Genomic DNA, 18,086 nt, shown 5'->3' with positions numbered 1-18,086 from the left:
CACCCACACCCTCAGCATTCCCCAGGCCCAGATCTCTCAGAGCAAGGACTCTGATTTGGGGGGCATCCCCAGCAATGTAGCACAAGAGCTGACTCAGTTGGCTGTTGCAGGCAGAACCCAGCCTGGTTAAGCCCCAGCTCTGCGATGGCCTTGCTGTATACCATCAGTTTGCCCCACTGCAGCTGGTAAACTTAAGCAGGCAGAACTCCACCTTGGAGGTTATGTAGCTCTAGGTGGGCTCACTAGTGTGCCCTTTCATTTGGCCTTGTTCACAATGGTTCCATATTTACTAAGCCTTTACCACTGCACTGGCTAGGACAGCAACCAGCTGACTGCTGTGCCTTTGAAATGCAGCTGGTCCAAGTAGAGATGTGCTGTGAGAGTGACTTACAGACTAGAAAAAGAAACACCACACTAGGTTTCAAAGACTGTCTGAAGTAAGGATTTTCAATGTCTTACTGATTTTTTTTTTAAATTGAAATTATTTAAATGGTAACAGTTTAAATATATATATTGGGGCTGGGGATGTGGCTCAAGCGGTAACGCGCTCGCCTGGCCATGCGCGGGGCACTGGATTCGATCCTCAGCTCCATATAAAGATAAAATAAAGGTGTTGTGTCCACCAAAAACTAAAAAGTATATAAATTTCTCTCTCTCTTAAAAAAAATTAAAAATAAATATATATATTGGATTCAGTTAAATATATAATTGGGGCTGGGGTTGTGGTTCAGCGGTAGAGCGCTCGCCTGGCATACGCAAGGCCCTGGGTTCAATCCTCAGCACCAATAAAAATAAAAGTATTGTGTCCAAGTACAACTAAAAAATAAAAACTTAAAAATTAATGTCATCTATTTTCTTTTTAATGGTGATTAGACAATGTAAAACTAGTTCCATGGTTCTGTGAATAAGAGTTGGCTGTCGCTCAGGGACTAGGGAGCAACGCAGACCCAGTCTCTGCTGTCCTGAGGTAGCTAGCTATTAGTCAGATCATACAGATAGGACACAGGAAGTTGTGTCCATGCTCAGTGTATGTTGGGGTCTGACCCATAGGAAGGGCTCCCCCAGCAAGTGGCCTTCTGAAAGGGCCATGATCAATAAGATTTGTTTCTCATTGCTAAGGTCCAGTCCTTCCTGCCTGCCTGCTGGGTGCCTGCCCTTTCTGTCCCCAGCCTGCCCAGCTCTCCTATGTAGGAAAAACCCCCAACCAGGCCTCTCACCTGTGTGGGACCGGTTGTGGATCTTCAGGTTCTCCAGGCGGGAAAAGCTCTTATTGCAGGTGGGGCAGCGGTGCGGCTTCTCGTTGGTGTGCGTGCGGATGTGGATGAGCATCTTGTACCTGCTCCAGGGAGGGCACAGGGGCACGCTCAGCTTGCTGAAGACCTAGCCCCTTCCTCCCGCCCTTGCCCCTGCTCCCTCACCTGGCGTTGAAGCCACGGCCATGGCGGGCACAGCCCTCCCAGTGGCAGCAGTACCCTGCATCCTTCTCAGGCTTGACGTGATAGTCATTGACATGGTCCACCAGGTCTTGCAGGAGCTCGAAGAGCTGGTTACACTGTGGAGCCAGGCAGGGTTCTGAGCCTGTGTGGGGCCCCTGCCCTGGGCCCCATACCACTCTTCATGGCCCCCACTCACCTTGGCCCAGCGACACACCAGCTGCTTGGGCAGGGGCAGCTCTGGCGAGAGGCACTTGTCCTTGGAGGGTGTGAGGAAGGAGGAAGCAGGCAGATGCAGGGCCCCCCCAGAGCCCAGGGGTAGGAAGAACTGGAAGGAGCTGGGGACACTGTCCAGATATCGCAGTGGCTGGAAGTCCTTGGGAGTAAGGGCAAGGGAGAGAGCTGGTCAGTGCCCTCCTGAGACCCCCTTACAGACCCAGACCCCTTCTGTCCCCTTCTGGAATGGGCTGAATGTTGTCCCCCAAAAAGAGATTAAGTCCTAATCTCTGGTACCTGTGCTTGTGACCTTATTTGGAAATGGGATCTTCACAAATGTAATCAAGTTAAAATGAGGTCCTGCTGGATTAGGGTAGCCTAAATTCAGTACCTGGTGTTTTTATAAAAGAAAAGAGAGGAAGATGAGGACACAGAAGCTCAGAGGGAAGAAGGCCATGTGAAGATGGGGCAGACTGAGGTGATAAGGGTACCAGACTAGGGCTGCCAAGGAGGCAAGAAAGGATTGTTCCCTGGAGCTTTCAAGGGAACATGGCTCTGCCAACACTTTGTAGACCTGAGCTTCCAGAACTGTGGGAGAATAATGTTACAGAGCCCCAGGAAACCAATACACCTCTCCAAAATCTCACCCTCCTTACCGGGGCAGTGGGCACTGGAGGCAGGTCCCCATTGCCCTGGCGCTCGGGGGAGAGTGAGCTGCTGCCATTGGGGGAGTCCAGTCCAGACGGTGGTGACAAGCTGAGGTCCACCAGAGGGGCTGCAGAAAAGCGTCCATCCACCTTCTCAGGAAACTTGGGGTTCAGCAGGAAGCCTAAGGGAAAGGCATGATTCAAGATGCTGGAGTCAAGAGTCCTGGTGGGCCAGGTCCTACCACCTCAGCATCCCCACTGTGACGCGGGGAGCAGATGTCAGCTAGGCCCCCCAGAGGACTGTGGGACCCAGTATCTAAGGAGCAGCCTGCACATCTGACAGATGGATGTAATGATACTGTCGGCTGTTGGACTTTCATCACCCTGAGCACTCAGCCAACTGTGTAAGACAAAATGGGATGAAAGAGGAAGTACCCATTTTATAGAGGAGACTGGTCTGGCACACAGGATGAATAATAGAAAAGAACCTGAACTCACCTGGCTCCCTGGTTGACCAGCCTCAACACCTCAAAGCCCAGGTGAGATCTTGGGACCTATGCTACTACTTTTAGACCTCTGAAACCCCTTACCGAATTCTCCCAGGGCCCTCAGTTTGAACCCTGGCTCAGCTCTCTGCTCCCTTCAAAACTGAACTGTTGGGAGGATGAATGGACAAACTTGTGGGTAGCACTCTAAACTGGAAGAAGCCAGGGGCTGTGGCTGTGGCTGTGCTCTGGTGGACACACCTTGGCTCTTCTTACTGTTGTCAATGCTCGGTCATGTGCAAGTCCCCCACCCTACCTGGTGCAGTACCTGAGGGTGGGGAGCCTGGGGAGCCAGGTGTGGGGCTATCATCCACCAGGCCCAGCTCCCTGTGCAGAGTGCGGTGCCGGACCACACCCAGCACCCTCTCCCGCTTCTCTCTCGCCGCTCGGAGCTTGGTGATGCTCAGCTTCAGGTCAAGCGGCTCGTCCAAGGAGTGCATGGTGATGGGGTGCTGGCGTTGGAGGGGATAGCAGGCAGAAGGGGACACCCAGCTGATCTTTAGGCAGGAACCTGGGGAAGGACAGAAGCTGTACTGTGACTCTGACCCCAGGCTCCTCCTCAAGCTATACCCATAAAAGCCCAAATGAGTAGAGAGGGAGCAATCTGGACCCTAGGTTCTTACGGAAAGAACCAACCACCTATTCAGAGGCTCCACGCCCACTTCCTCCAAGTTTTGGGGGAGACTCAAGGCCTCCATTCTGCCATGAATGCTGAATTTTAGAGGTACTGCCTCAGGTCAAAGAGAAGTGGCGGAACTACGAGACTCAAGGACAGACCTCTGACCAGTCATTTCATTTTTTTTTTTTTCTGGTGATGCTGGGAATTGAACCCAGGACCTTATACATGCGAGGCAAGCACACTACCATCTGAGCTATATTCCTAGCCCCCCCACACACCCCCGCAGTCATTTCTTTGAGATGGGGAGCCTGCCTGGTCTGGGTCTGAAGACCTAGAAGCAGGCTGTGGGCAAGGAGTATCCTCAAGGTGCCAGTTGATATTCCTCAGCAATCAAATGCGAGTGGCCCCTCTGTGCCCACCCTTGTCTATTCTCAGCAAGTAGCTCTGTCACCTCCAAGGGAGCCCAGCCTGCTGATAGGGAAGTCTCAGGCAAGTAATGCAGAGTTTGGCCTCAAGGAACTGGGGACACTTCCCAGGTGGGGCCAGGCGAAGCATCCGCAAGCCAAAAGGAGCCACAGGGCTCTGGGCTGCCAGCAGGGGGCAGATGGGGACTGTGGTCAGGCTGGCCAGAGCTGGGCTGGTGGAGTAGACCAGCTCAGTACATAAAAACCACATACAGTAAGGTGATAACGCTCTTCTATTATATGTCTTATGCTATAATTTTCATATAATTTCTCATTGGTGTAATTTTCACATAAATGGACTCAGGATGCTCTGACCAAGCTGTCAGCTCATCCCTCCAAGTTCAACACTTCATTCTCCCAGCAGCAGTCTTTACACACAGAGAAAACACTCCCACTGTTTCCTGGCCTTTGTTCATGAAGACTGGTGCACCCTGTAAATCTCTACTAACACGAGATCCTGTCACTCGCTGTATTTAATACAAAAGGGTGGACATGGTGGGTGGGCCATTACCTGGAAAATTGCACCCAAATTTGTGTCCTGGGGGGGGGGGCAGGATGGTGGTGCATATAGGGATTCAGAGCTGCTGGAACATTCTCAGGAATAGGACAGGGATGACAACCCCCACGTCCCCTCTCATCCCTTCTCTAGACCAAGGCCCCTTGGCAACTTCACCCACTCGATGCAGTTCATCCTTCCCCTCTACCTCCTACAAATTCAAAGCTTATGCAGAGACCTCCCCAAGCACAAAGGAAATAGTCCCTTCCTTCACTTGAGACCCCGTTTGCTGGGACAAATCCCCAGATCCTACAATATATGCATGGCTAACATGGAGTCTCTGAGCATAGAGAGGTTGTCCACCACTCCCAGGCCTGCATCATCAGAGCATGGGTGGGCCACTCTTGGCTTCAAGACCCAGGTTTGTGACTTATCCCTGTTGGAGCTGTCAGATCTATGTGCGCCACATACCCCCTACCATACACAGATCAAGCATTCCCAACAATATAAAGGAGGTGGGACCAGAGCACCACTCTTCTCCTCGGGAGGCCTAGATCCTAGCTTGCAGGTAGGTAGGTGGCAGTGATGGATGACCTTGGGTCCCCTCCTCCATTTCCCTGAGCAGGGAGCTGTCCTCTGCCTGACCCCCACCTCCCTAGTTATGTCTCTGTCTGTGTCTGCCTGTCCTTCCACCTGTTTATTTTTAGACACAGGCCCAGTCCAACCTCCCCAAAGCTCCTCTGTGCTGAGAGCCTGGAAGGAGAGGAAGGAAGTAAATATTTATGCTGATTAAGAATTCAGGAGCCAGGAAGGGCTGGTGGCCTGGTCCCTCTGCTGGCCGAGGGCCACAGGCCTCCTCATACCCCCTGTCCTCACCTCCACCCCAACCCTTCCAAAGGAGGGAACCACAGGCATAATAAGGGAGCTGGGAATCCAAGTTGATGCTGACTCTCGCTGGCAATGATGCCCAAGCAACATCTTGTGGCACCTGCCCCACTGTCCCCTCCACCCCTCCCAGGGAGCTGTGGGAGGAGCCATGGCCCTGGGTCACCTTGTTCTTTGAACCTGCCCTAAAACTGGTTCCCTGTCTCAAAACTGGGGAGGTCCCAAGAAAAGCCATCTCTATAGGGGGGCACAGTTCCCCCATCAGCAGGCCCAGCCCCCCAGCCCCCCCCCATCCTGGTGCTGAGTTCTACCCAGGGAGGCAAGGGCTCATTCCTACGGAAGCCAGAACTCAGCCCAGGCACCACCTCCTGCTCCTGGGAAAGGAAGGAGTCATCCCAAAGCCCTCACTTCCTAGCAATCCCATCCAAGAGGAGCCTGCCTAGAATTTTCCCTCCGCAGGGACCTACCCCCTAGGGAGATGGCCTGTAACCCCACTCCTGCTCTGATCTTGGCCAACCTCAAAGCGTTCCCCACCCCCATCCACAGGCACCGGCTTGGCTCTGCTCTTTGTTCTGGGGATGGATGAAAAGGGCAGGAAGGAGAGCCTGGTTCCTGCTCTCTTTAATGCCTTAGTCCCATCACCTCCTGCACTGGCCACACCGTCACCTGATTTAAGGCATTGGGGGGGCGGGGCGCGATGACCCTCGGAAGGGCGGAGCGCCGCCTGCCTTGCTCAGAGAAGACGAGCCTAGCCAGCGGTGGACCCAGTGCCGCTTTGTCCGCAAGGTCTCTCCCTCGCGGTGGAGCGGTCCCGAGGCAGGAGCCCATCCCTCTCGGACAGGTGGCGAGGTGCAGGGCCCGATGTGGCGGGGTGGAGCGTGCCGACCCGCAGGTCACCTCCCTCCCGCGGAACCTCCCGGCGCGTTGGAAGGCGTGCGCCTCGCGCCCTGCTCCCGCGGCGTGGAGCTGCGATCAGCGACCCGCGGCCGCGGCTCGCAGCGCTAGCACAGGGCGGCCGGGGACGCGCGCGGCGCTCCCACGCCGACGTCCCGCGGGTAGGCCGCGCGGCCCGGCCTTGCGCGGCTTCTCCAGCTGCAAAAGGAACTAATTAGAGTGGAGGGAGCGGGAGGAAGCGGCGGCGGCAAAGGAGGAAGCGCGCGGGGGCGGCGCAGGGACCACCGGGGCGGAGGGGGCTGTGGACGGCCCTCCCCCACCCTGGGGCGGGGGTCACCCGGAGGGTGGGCTGGGCGGGCCCCCCGCTGGCCGGGCAAAGACAATGGCTGCTATTGTGCGCCCCGCGGCAGTCCTGAGCAGACGGCCCCCAGCTGCAGCGGCCCCCAGCTGCAACGCCAGGCCCGGTAAACCCTACTGCCACCCCCAGAGGGCGGGTCTGGGTGCTTCTATCCCCACCCTCCCAACCGCAGGCCCCGACCCTGGTGGGGAAACTGAGGCTCAAGGTCACCAGGCTAACAGAAGACTGCTAGAACTGGCTCTGGATAAAGTCCCTCCTGCCCTGAGCCTGGAGGGGCAGAAGTGCAGGGTGGGTTGGGGGTTATTTGTACTGGACAGAGTGGGGCGTGACAGATGAGGAACTATGAACTGACAAACAGCCTAACTTGACTAGTTTCCTTGGCAGAAACAGAGAGGACAGAGCCCTCTGTTAAACTAGGGCAACCTCCCTACTCACCCTCCAGCAGCGTAGGTCAGGTGAGTGACCACCAGTGTATCAGTGTTGCCAAGCGCAACTTGAGGGGTACCCCTTATTCCTGGGATAGTCCTGATACTGCCCCTTTGGTCAGCTGTGGCAAGTCCAGCTTGGGCACCTTGTTCTTAACAGATGTTTAAATGGAAGGCCAGAGGGGAGGCACCTGTTACAGCAGGTGCTGTTTCATCCCCAGTTCTTGGATGCAAAAACTGAGGCTCAGAGAAACTTAAGTGGCCTGTCCAGGGTCACGTGGCTTGTCAGTGACAAAACTTTCTCCTGTGCTCATGGATGTGGGAAGAAGTAGACCCAAGAGCTTAGGCCAGGCACCCCCTCCCAAGGGGTTTGTGGGGTCTCAGTGCAGAGCCTGGGAGAAGGGGCGGCAGGGAAGGCAGTGGGTGGGCACCAGGGGGAGCAGACCTGGGTGGGGAGGCCCACTGGAGGCAGAGATGCTGCCAAAGCAAACGGCCCCACAGCCCCACATTCCTGGGAACTGGCTGTGGCTCCCTGCTCTAGCCAAGAGCTCCACCCTAGTAGGCTGCCCAGCCACCTGGGCTGGAAGGCAGGGGCAGGGCTTCCCTTTCTGACAGGCAGAAGGCCATGGCTCCAAATATGGAGCAGACCACCTGGGGCCCAAACCTGGCCTTGCTACTTCCTGCCCATGTCACCTGAGCCTCTCCATCCTCATGGATAAAGTGGAATGATAAAAGTAACAGGATCCCACCTGAGGTTTGGGGAGAAAGCAAGGTAATGCTACATATCCAATCCTGACTTGGTGCTTCCCATTAGTATGACATGTTCAGCACCTAGAACAGGGCCAATCACATAGTAGGTACTTAGTAAAACTTGTCATATGAATTGTCACCACTGCTGAGTACCCAGCCTTTGGCAGTCTAGAGCTGTAAGGTGCTCAAAGCAGGACTGGCTCTCGGCTCTATACCCACAGACAGTTGCGGGGAGAACCTAACCTGGGAGAATCTTGGCTTTGCCAAAACTACTGGTTGATCTTTACCCCTCAAGAAAGCCTTGGGCCTCTGCTGTCCTGTGGAGTGACCACAGCAGGCCCTAGCCACCTTCCAGAGCCTGAGTACTGAAAGCCTGGATTAGCCAGAGACAGACCTCCTCCCAGGCCTAAGGGAGGGGCTTGTCCAGAGGCCTGGCCCAGCAAGTCCCAGGAGAGGGGCCAGAGAAGGCAGCACTTCCTGGAAGGCCCTGGGGTTAGCCTTCCCTGGGAAACCTCTGACTCTGCAGACAGCCCCTCCCTATCCCACAAGGGTACCTAGCCAGCAGCCCACCCCAATGGGGATACAAGGGGTACCCAGGTGGCCCAGCCAAATCTGAACTCTGTCCTCTGTAATGGGGGCTTCAGGGAAGTGCCCAGCTAAGTAGCACCTGAAGATAGTGTGTGCCAGGAACCCTGAATGCTGCGTGTTCATGTTCTTAAAGCAAGACCAGAGTCAGGCTACCTGGTTGCAGCCCCCTGCGGCATCTCTGGCTGTGAAGCCTCAGACAGGTCCCTATCACTCTTGAGTTCAGTTTCCTGGTTGGTAACTCAAGCATCCCGATAATGGTCAAGCCTTGTCCCCCTGCTTGCCACTAACTAGTAACCCTGATGATTCTCATTTCCAGCCCTGGGCAGGGGGTGCCTCATGTAGTAACTGGGGAGCTACAGCTGGAAGGCATGCTGGCTGTCTCCCCTGTGCCCCTCACCGGCCCCACACCAGATGTACTTCCTCGTCCATTGCCAACTGGGAGGGTAATGCCAGGCCTAGGGGAGTCCCAGCACACACGTGCACCCTCATACAGACATATACTACAGGGCCAGCCTGGCACAATGGCCTCACCATGTCCTGGTGGCTCAGGCTTCCATTGGTGGCCCCCACCCCCTGCTGCCTGCCCGCCTGCAGCCACCTTTGCACAACTATGTCTGGTATTTTCCTGTCTGCCCAGCTTGTGGGGGGTGCATGGGGCTATGAGCACCGCCTGCACCTGGGCCTCAGCCAGAGGCAAGCACGCCAAGCAGCCCCCACACCCGCCTGCCTGGCTGGGAAGGAAGGAGGGAGGGACAGCAGGGCTGGGCCAGGCTGCCCAAATCCCTAGGAGGGGCCAACACTGGGGAGCCAGACACACACCCAACACGGCCAGGCATGGGCAGCACTGCTGCCTGGTGGGCGGGCTGAGTTGGGCCACTCACCAGAGCTCTTTGGGGCCAGCACAAACATTGAGCAGAATCCCATAGGAGGTGAATGGGAACAACACCCCCCGCCCCCACCCCAGCCTTCAGACATACAGGCACATGCATATGTTACACCTGTACACAAACAGCACACACAACACATGAAGGTAACCTGCTCTAGTCTCAGAAACCAAGACTCAGGAGCCTCTGCTTAGGGTTAGGGGGTTGGAGGTCTGTTCCCCAGAGGAAAGGAAACTGCTTCCCAAACCAAACCTGGCTGCAGGCAGACCCACCCCCAGGCACCTTGCAAGTCCCAGGCAATACCCCACCAATGCAGTGTTTGTGGCCCACCTCTCCCATCACCCCGGAGGCAGACCACTTTGAACAACTGCACCTGCCAACTTGGAGAGCAGAAAGCGGGTAAGGCAGTCTCTGGACTCTGGCCCTTCTCTCCCGCCTCATTTGTGCATTCCAAACCAGGCCCTCTGCTAGGTTCCAGGTGCCCCATGAGAAGTCAGATGGAACCAGGCCTTAAGGGCACCCAGACACATGGGCAGTGCAGAAATAGTGTTGGGGTATGCTGCTCTGCTGAGGACTGGGGCAGACCTGAGTCAGTCATGGATGTGGGGTGAGGAATCTCGGGGCAGGAGTATGGGGTCCCTTGCCCTTGTTGGGGACCATCCTGGTTCATCCTGGAGGCCCCATGAATGAGGCAGTATTCTCTCCAATTTCCAAATGAACTGCCAAGGTCATAGAGAACACAGCAGTGCAGCAGGGAGTCACCTCCTCACTCCAGAGCCCAAGGAAAGGCAGCAGAGGAAGAGGACCATAGGAGAGGCCTGGACTGGGGAGCCATGAAGTGTTCTCTTTGTAGAGGAGAATGTCACCTGCCCTTTCATCCCAGAGTCTCCTGTCCTCTGGCTTGCCCCTTTAGCTCTTCCCTTTCTCAGTATCCTGGCCTCTCAGGTGCCAGCTCCTGCTTCACAACTTCCAAGTCTCTAGCTGTCACTTCCCTCCTGCCTGTGTCCTCCAGGAAGTCTTCCCCGATTCACCCTCTCTGGCTTCAGCCTCTTCCCGTTGCCCAAGAGCCCCCTGAATGGGGATGTGCCCCTGTTGAAGGCAGGGTGCCTCACCCAACAGTGGCCCCCTGCTACTTGCTGCACACAGCTTGGGTCCAAGCACTTGTTAATACATCACTAATGCCACAAAGTCATCAGCTCTTGAGCATGCTGAGTGTGCCTGGTCCTTGAAGTGTCCTGTACACTGTCTCCTGACCCTTATCTTCAGGTATCCCCTCCCTGCATCTAACTTTCAGAACCTCCTTTTAAGAAGGAAGACTTGGAGTAGGCAGGAATACCTCTGGGGCCCTGGGCAGCTCCAAGTCCACTGAGGATGAAAAAGGGAAGACCTTAACCCATAAACTGCTGCCCCATTTCCCATGGCCCCTGCCCCCAGACTGAACTGGGCAGCAATATGAAGTCCTTGGGATCCATGATCGATAAACAGGCCTGATCTGGTGATGCAAGCCCGTTTCCCCATTTTGAAAGGATGCAGCTGGCCTGGAGTGGGACTGGCATTAGAACATCACAGTCACCCACCTCACATGACATCCTTGCACCTGCTCTTCCCTCTCCCAAGCACTTGGTCCTCAGTGGATGTTGGAGCAAATGAGTAGACTCATTTCTTGTCTCCCCATCAGGTGAAGCAGAAAGGTATGAGGGCTTGAGGCTCAAAGAGGGAAGTGGCTTCCCAAGGTTAGAAGCAGGGCCATGTCCCCTAACACAAATGTCTCTTCATTCTGTCTGGGGCAAGGGACCCAGGTAAATACCTAGACAAGGGGTAGGAAGAGACAATATGGATCACCCTGGTCAGCTGAGATGACTGGAAGGGCCTAGCTCCTCCATTTCATCTCCTGCCACTCCCAGCTGACCCTGGCCCAGAGCCCCAGATAGCCAGGCAAGACCAGGTACCACAGGGCACCAAACAACCTCAGGCTCCACCCCATGCTCTTCCTCCCCCCCCTCGGGGTGGAAAGCAAATCCGGAAGATAAGGCAGCTTCCAAAACTATCCCATCCTTTTCCTTCCAAAGGGAAAAAGATTAGGCAGGTCCCAAGATCCATAAGACCAAGCAAGGCAACCAGTTTATGTCCTTGATGCATAGTTTGCAACACATAGTTTGTGTTGGGGGGGGGCGGGAGGGACTTCTGAACAGGGAGGATGATGGAGGACCCTACAGCCTGGGATAAGGGGCATCACAGCTGGGGTCAGTGTGCATGGAGGTGTGGCAGTGGACAGTGGGGCTCTGGATGAAAGAGGGCAAGGCCCAAGGAGAACTAGCCCAGGCAGTCTGGGATAAGGGAGTGACAGTATAATAGAGACAAGGGAATGACACTTCCTATGGACACATCTACCTCACATCAGGCCCTTGCAGTGAATTGGGGCCAGGAGTAGAGTTGGGGTCAAGGCCTAGTAGCCCTAGGCCCTCATTCCCCTCTGATCTTCCCTGACCTCATGTCACTTCAAGCCAACCCCCAAATTCCTAAGGTCCTGAGTTTCCCCCACACACCTTTTACAGTGCCAGTGGGGCACACTGTGCCCATGTTGGACCTTGACCATAGGGCAGGACTGTTCTAGATGCTCCCAGCCGTGGTCTGACTCAGTTGCCTCAAGGGTCTCCCGGGGCCTCCACTGGCTTCCCACCACCCTTAGCCACAGGAGGAGGGAACCAGGGACTGGGTGTGAGGTCCTGTCTGCCAAGGCCAGAGAACAGGTGCATACACACGTCCCACCAATAGGCTGGGCCCCTTCCCATATGGGTACTACACCTGGCTTCTCTGGGCAGCAAAGACAAAGGACATAGAAGGCCACATAGCCACCTCCATAGTCAGGGCACTAGAAGACACCCAACCCCCACCAGGGCCAGATGGGAAGTCCCTCAACTGGAATCACTTTCCATCTTCATGCTTCTCAGGCCCCTCCCAGCCTGCCGCCAGCCAGCCAGAGCCTCATTCCATCTGGGGTGGGAGAATGGACCCAGAGCCACGGCCTCGGAGACCGCCCGGCCTGGAGACCCTTAGAGGGAGGAATCACAGGACTGCAGAAGGGCCTCCCAGGTTGGACTTCTGGACTCCTTGGGGACCAACTGTAAAGGAGGCTCCCGGAGGCCTTGGCCTGGGAGGGTCCCTGAGCCCCAGAGCAGGAAGGGGGAGGAGGGCCAGGCCTCCCACCTCCCATCTCTTGTGGAGAGGCCTGGAGCTGAGTTGTGGGGTTGGGGATGAGACACCTCCAGGGGAGGGACAGGCTGGGGGACCAGGGCACACAGTCACCTGGCCAACCTCCCTCCAGAGCAAGGGCCCTGCTACTCCCAGGCAGGGTAGCTAGCTGCCAGGATCCCTAGCCATAGCAGGCCCACATGCCCATTGCAGTTTTCCACCCTGAGCCTCAGTTTCCTCTGTTAACTGGGGATACGTGGGTCTCTCCACCAGGTTAACACAGCAGCATCAGGTGAGGGATGCAGGCCCCAGCAAAGTTCACCAGGCCAGTGGAAGGCTTTTGTGGTGGTTGGGTTTTTTCCAGGGATCCTTACAAGGTGTTCCCCCCACCCAGTATACCACCTCCTGTCCTGCTTGGGAACCTAAGGATGAAACTTTATTAATTGGAGAGATAGCTAAGGCTTATAGGACCAAGTTGGAAGAGGAGAGAAACCTGGGTCTGCCTAGGCTATGCCCCTGTGAAAGATTCCCCCACTCCACACGCATCATCGGTGAGTTCTTTCCTGTCCCTGAGATGGAAACAGTGGCTAGACTGTGGCCTATCAGCACTAGAGGTGCTTGTTGAAAATATCCAGTGCCCACCCTTGGCACATCTGAATTAGGATTTACCAGGTGGGACCCTAAGCAGACACCTCAGAAACCCAGGGGCCAGCAGCCATGTCCCATGAGCCTTGCTAGGGCCATAGTCCTTACACCCAGGGCTTGAGCAGAGATGATGTCCCACCTCGATCTGGCTCTGGTGTCCCCTAGAATATGAACCCCCACGGGCTGAGGTTGTGGCTCAGAGGAAGAGTGCTCGCCTAGCATCTGTGAGATACTAGGTTCGATCCTCAGCACCACATAAAAATAAAACAAAGGGGGCTGGAGTTGTGGCTCAGTGGTGGAGCACTTGCCTCGCAGGTGTGGGGCTCTGAGTTCGATCCTAGCACCGCACAAAAACAAATAAAGGCATTGAGTCCATATACAACTAACAAAATTTAAAAAAAAAAAAATTTAAAGGTATTGTGTCCACCTACAACTAAAATATAAACGTTTAAAAAAAAAAAAAAAAAGATGAATCCCCAGTAGAAGTTGAGACCTCAGCCAGTCTCTGGGGACCCTTCACAGCCTTGAGAGGAGGCAGTAAGGCAGAGGGAGGAATGCTGTATCTTTTCAGCTGGCTCCTGAGATCCCTTCATCATCTGGGAAAGCCTCCTTTTTTTGGAGGGAGGGTACTGGGAACCGAGGGGCACTCAACCACATCCCCACACCCCAAGCCCTATTTTGTATTTTATTTGGAGACAGAGTCTCACTGAGTTGCTTAGCACCTCATCATTGCTGAGACTGGCTTTGAACTCATGATCCCCCTGCCTCAGCCTCTGGAGCTAAGATTACAGGCGTGCACCACTGCGCCCAGCTCAGGAGAGGCTCCTTTGTTGCTTAGCACATAGCCCTGACAACCAGGGAGGGCCCTCAACCCTGATACGGGCACTTTTGGGTGAAGGGAGGATCCCCCAGTACCTTCCAGATGTCCCCTCTGGCCTCAGTCATCTGTAAAAGATAAAATAACCATAACCTGAGTAGAGGAGGGATCCAGGGGAGCTTCCTACAGTCTCAGAAAAGGCGGCACCCCCCACTCATCCCATCCAACTCAGGGCCTTTCCTTTAAAATCCGAATTTCCCACTTGGGTAAGGGGCCTCCTTGGCCTCCCCTAGGATGCAGAACCTATGGAGGCCTGTGGAGCTGCAGGGACGAGCCAGGAGCGGCAGTCTTCCCCAGCACACCTCCCAGAGAGCTCTGCAGGCCCCAGCCTCAACATCTGGTCCCCTAGCCACAGCTGCTGCCCCCCTCTCTCATGCAGGGATTGCCCCAAACTCTGCCCAGCACTGGTTCCGCCCTTCTCACCCAGTGGGAAATTCAGCCTGGTAGGTAGAAATGCACTTGGAAAAATGTTGTGGGGCCAACATTCTTTCTTCCATACCAACAAGCAGACCCTGGAAGGGTTAGGTGGCCAGAAGACCACCTAACCTGGAGCCAAGGCCAAGCCAGGAAAGGAGATGGAAAGGAGCTTGGGGAGGTAGAGGTAGGGTCTAGCCCCACTCCAGGGCCCAAGCAGGGGGCCTGGCAGAACTTTGTCTTCCAGCGGCCAGTTTACCCTCTGGTCCCCCACTTGTACTCCCTGCAAGGGGAGCCCAGGCAGAAGAAATGGCCATGGCTACCCGTTCACAGCTGGGCTTTTCAGAAACAAAAGCTTTGGGGGGGAAGCGGTTCACGCGATTGTTTAAAATGAGGTTTTGGGATGTCTGTGGCATCCAGTTATTCATACTGGCTCCACCCACGGATAATTGAGAGTTGGCTTTTGTTGGACCTATCCTTTCCTTTCTCCCCATACCCGCCTGCCCAGTTTTCTCTTGGACTCTGGAGCTCAGGAAGCTCACCTTGTCTGACCCCTCAGTTCTACAGATGAGGAAACTGAGGCCCAGAGTGGGGAGGAACCTGGGCCAAGGCCCCTGCAAATTGGTGACAGAGCCAAGACTTGAACCCAGAACATCAGACTCCCAGGCCAGGAGCTTTTCCCATTCACCCTACAGACTGTGGCTTGACTCCAGCAAATCCCCAAAAGCCACTGACCCCAAAGCAGTGATGCCTGGAAGTGAGGTGACTCACTGTCTGGCTTCCCAGGGCACCCCCTCCCTATTGGTGAGGGAGGGACTGGCAGGTGTCCCTGCACTAAGAGCCAGGAGCAGGGAGAGGCCCCCCAGGGGGCCTGGGCCAGGGTCACTCAGGGGCTGAAGAGCCCCAGCTGGAGGGATTTAACACCAAAGGTCAAAGGTCACAGACAGGGAAGGGCGGGCAGGCATAGGGGGTCAGGGGGTCAGCACTAATGGCAGCTCCGGAAAGGAGGGGGAGGGGAAAAGGCTAAGGAAAACAGGGCTGCTTCCAAGGGGTCCCCAACCCAAAAAACCAATGCTCTAACCCCATCACTGAGTCCTGCTTGGCTGGCTGCAGACAGGGCTGAGAGGAGCTGGGGTTGGGCTGAGAAATGGGCTGGGCAGGGCTGGAGTGCCTCAAGGGGAGTGTACTGGGAAGGGCCCCCCAGGTGCAGCCCCTCCCCCAGTGTGGGTCAGGGCCAGCTGGGAGGCCCAGCCTGGGCCCAGAGGGGAGAAGGAGGAGCAGAGGGGGAGGGCTCCGAGGTCACCAGGGAGGGATGTGTGGGCTGGGCTGGGACAGCTGTGGTACTGTGGCACCAGAATGGGGCCTGGGAAGGGGTAGATGGGTGGGCAGGCTGAAGGGGCCACTTTCCATTCACTGAGCTGGGGATTTCAGAAAGCCCTCGAGGAGCACAGGGTCTCTATGCTGTCTTTCCCAAGCACCAGCTGGGCCCCACCTTCCCTCCAGGATGCCAGGACAGCAGGATGGCTGCCTACCACTCAATGTGCCAGATTCAAGCACCATGGCTCAGGCAGTATCCCTAGACCAGACAAAACCCACAGGAGCCCAGGCTTTGGCCAAGTCCCCTACTGGCCTGGCTGCCCCCTTAGTGTCAAGCTTTCCCTCCAGAGCCAAGATCCCAGTCTATGATGGCTGGGGGCCCAGGGCTCCTCCCAGTATCCCTTCCAGCTTCCCAGGCCCCAGGGCAGGGCCAGGCAGCTCCCTGTAACCATTGCTCCCAGGGCCACCCTCTGGCTGGGCTGGGCGGGCCCTCCTGGACAGGCAGACAGCCTGCATGCTGCACTGCTGTGGCCTGAGTACCCTGCTGAGCAGGGCAGTGTGCCAAGGCCTCCAGGTGCCAGCCAGGATTCCAGTCCCATCCCAGGGGGCCAGCAAGAAGCAGGCGCAGGCATCTCCCTCCCCCGGGGATGCACCTGCCTCACCCCCCTCTTCCACCCCATCTAGTACTTCTGGATACCCCTGCCCTCCCCACCCTGCCAGGGCCTCACCTGCTTCCACCCAGAGGGCAGAAGAAAACCAAGCACTAGACAGGATTTCAGCTCTCAGTGCTGACCCTCAGGGACGCCCCCATCCTGGCCCTTCCTGGGCGTGCTATAGACAGCAGAAGGGAGACTTTCCGGGACAAGGGAGGCACCTTCCAAACCCCTTACTAGCAACAGCTCGGACGCAGCCACGGGGAGGGGCGGCTGCCCTGCTGCCCCAGACAACTTCGTGCCCAGGGTCCGGGTGCCCACCTCTCACCTCGCAGCGCACCCCCACCGCGTCCACCCAACTTCCCCGCTGAAGTTTGCGCCGGCTCCGGGCCCGGCCGCGGCTGGTCCCGGCCTCCGGACCGAGGGAGGGAAGGAGGGAGGAGAAAGACCGAAAGACCGAGGGACGGGGCCAGGGAGCCGGCGAGGGAGGGAGCGCGCGAGCCAGCGAGCAAGCGAATGCAGGGGCCTCGGCGAGGGCTCACAATGGCCCGGGGCGAGGCGCAGACGCGCGAGGGGGAGGCGACCCTCGGGGCCCTCGGGCCCCACGGCCCCGCAGCCCCCGCGCGGCAGGCGAGCTCCCCACCCAGTCCCGTCCCCACCGCGCCGCGCCCGGGGGTTCCTACCTCGGCGGCGGGGGCGGTCGTGCTCCCGGCTGCGGGCTCCGGCGGTCGGGGGCGGTGGGGGGCGAGCGGGGGAGAGGCCGGGGCGGGCGGGGGCCGGGGCGCGAGGCTCACGGGGCGCGGGCTCCCCTGGCACGGCCGCCCGGCGCCCGGCCGCTCCGCCACATCTGCAGCTCGGGCAGGGAAGGTGGCCGCGGCGGCCCGGCCGTGCGGGGATGTCTTAGAGAGGGAGGGAGGAGGGAGGAGGGAGGCGGCGGGAGGAGGGACCGGCGGCCGCGGAGGAGGGCGAGGAGGAGGGGCGCGGGGGGCGGCCTCCCTCCCTCGCGCGCCGGCTCGCCCGCTCCCGCCCTCGCTGCAAACCCCTCTCGCCGCGGCGGCCCCAGGCCCGGGGCGCCAGCTGCCAGGCGGGGCGTGCGCGCCGGGGGGAGGGGGAGGCCGGCTGGGCCTGGGGAGGGGAGGAAGGGCGGGCGGCCGCGGGAGCGGGCACCGGGAGGGCGGGAGGCAGCCCGGGTCGCCGCCGAGACGCTCGTCCTGCTCGCCCCCCCGCGGCCCCGCCCCCGGCCCGAGGGCAGCGCTAGGACACGGCCCGGAGGTGGCCTGGGGGGGCGGGAGAGACCGAGATATCCCGCCCTCGGGGAAGCCCGGGAGTGGGGCGGGCGCGTGGGCCCAGAGGAAAAGCCCCGAAGACCGGGAAGATGGTGAAGATCTCAGCGGCCGAGGGGGCGGGGACCCTTGCCGCCTCCTGCGGGGTCACCTTGGCCAGGCCCCCCGCGGCCTCGGGCAGCTGGGAAGGCGGCAGGAATGCCTCTCCGCAGGCCCTGATTTCTCCGCCCAGCCCAGTTCCAGGAACGCACAAGCAAAGGCCGCTCCCGATTCCAAACGACGCAAACCGGGTTCGAGGCTTTGCTCGGCCCGTCGCGCCCATGCGACGTGGAGGGTCCCTGCCTTCCCCTTGGCCTCAGTTTACTTCACGGTGGAATAAGGACAAGGCCCGGATCGGAACAATCCGGGCTTCCACTGTCTTGGTGACAGCAATTGGGACAACCTAGGTCCCCAGCCTCTGAACGCTGCGAGGTCCTCCATCCCGCCTGGACCTCTCTGTTA

The 18,086-nt window shown here is 57.7% G+C and overlaps 2 protein-coding genes across 7 annotated transcripts in view; one reads left to right on the top strand and one right to left on the bottom strand.

Annotated features, from left to right (window-relative positions):
- The window catches only part of Glis2 (GLIS family zinc finger 2), a 20,025-nt gene extending 2,930 nt beyond the window's left edge, over positions 1 to 17,095 (bottom strand). The window contains exons 1-7 of one of the 5 annotated variants that reach the window (XM_078024555.1): positions 16,986 to 17,029; positions 13,957 to 13,986; positions 3,098 to 3,352; positions 2,306 to 2,478; positions 1,633 to 1,809; positions 1,419 to 1,552; positions 1,218 to 1,339 (exon numbers count right to left, since the gene is read on the bottom strand). In XM_078024555.1, the coding sequence (XP_077880681.1) occupies positions 1,218 to 1,339; positions 1,419 to 1,552; positions 1,633 to 1,809; positions 2,306 to 2,478; positions 3,098 to 3,281 (790 nt within the window). In that variant the 5' untranslated portion in view covers positions 3,282 to 3,352; positions 13,957 to 13,986; positions 16,986 to 17,029. Of the gene's footprint in view, positions 1 to 1,217; positions 1,340 to 1,418; positions 1,553 to 1,632; positions 1,810 to 2,305; positions 2,479 to 3,097; positions 3,353 to 13,956; positions 13,987 to 16,985 lie in introns of all 5 variants that reach the window. The other 4 variants (XM_078024553.1, XM_078024556.1, XM_078024557.1 and 1 more) reach the window with 4 other exon arrangements.
- Tfap4 (transcription factor AP-4) overlaps positions 15,369 to 18,086 on the top strand; it is a 43,862-nt gene continuing 41,144 nt past the window's right edge. Inside the window, exon 1 of one of the 2 annotated variants that reach the window (XR_013427114.1) lies at positions 15,369 to 18,086. The gene's annotated coding sequence lies outside the window, so the exon portion shown is untranslated. The other variant, XM_040276838.2, reaches the window with a different exon arrangement.

The sequence above is a fragment of the Ictidomys tridecemlineatus genome, chromosome 10 (assembly GCF_052094955.1).
Source record: "Ictidomys tridecemlineatus isolate mIctTri1 chromosome 10, mIctTri1.hap1, whole genome shotgun sequence".
Taxonomy (NCBI): Eukaryota; Metazoa; Chordata; class Mammalia; order Rodentia; family Sciuridae; genus Ictidomys; species Ictidomys tridecemlineatus.
Note: the sequence above shows the minus strand (reverse complement) of the source record. Positions and strands in the feature narration are given on the sequence as shown.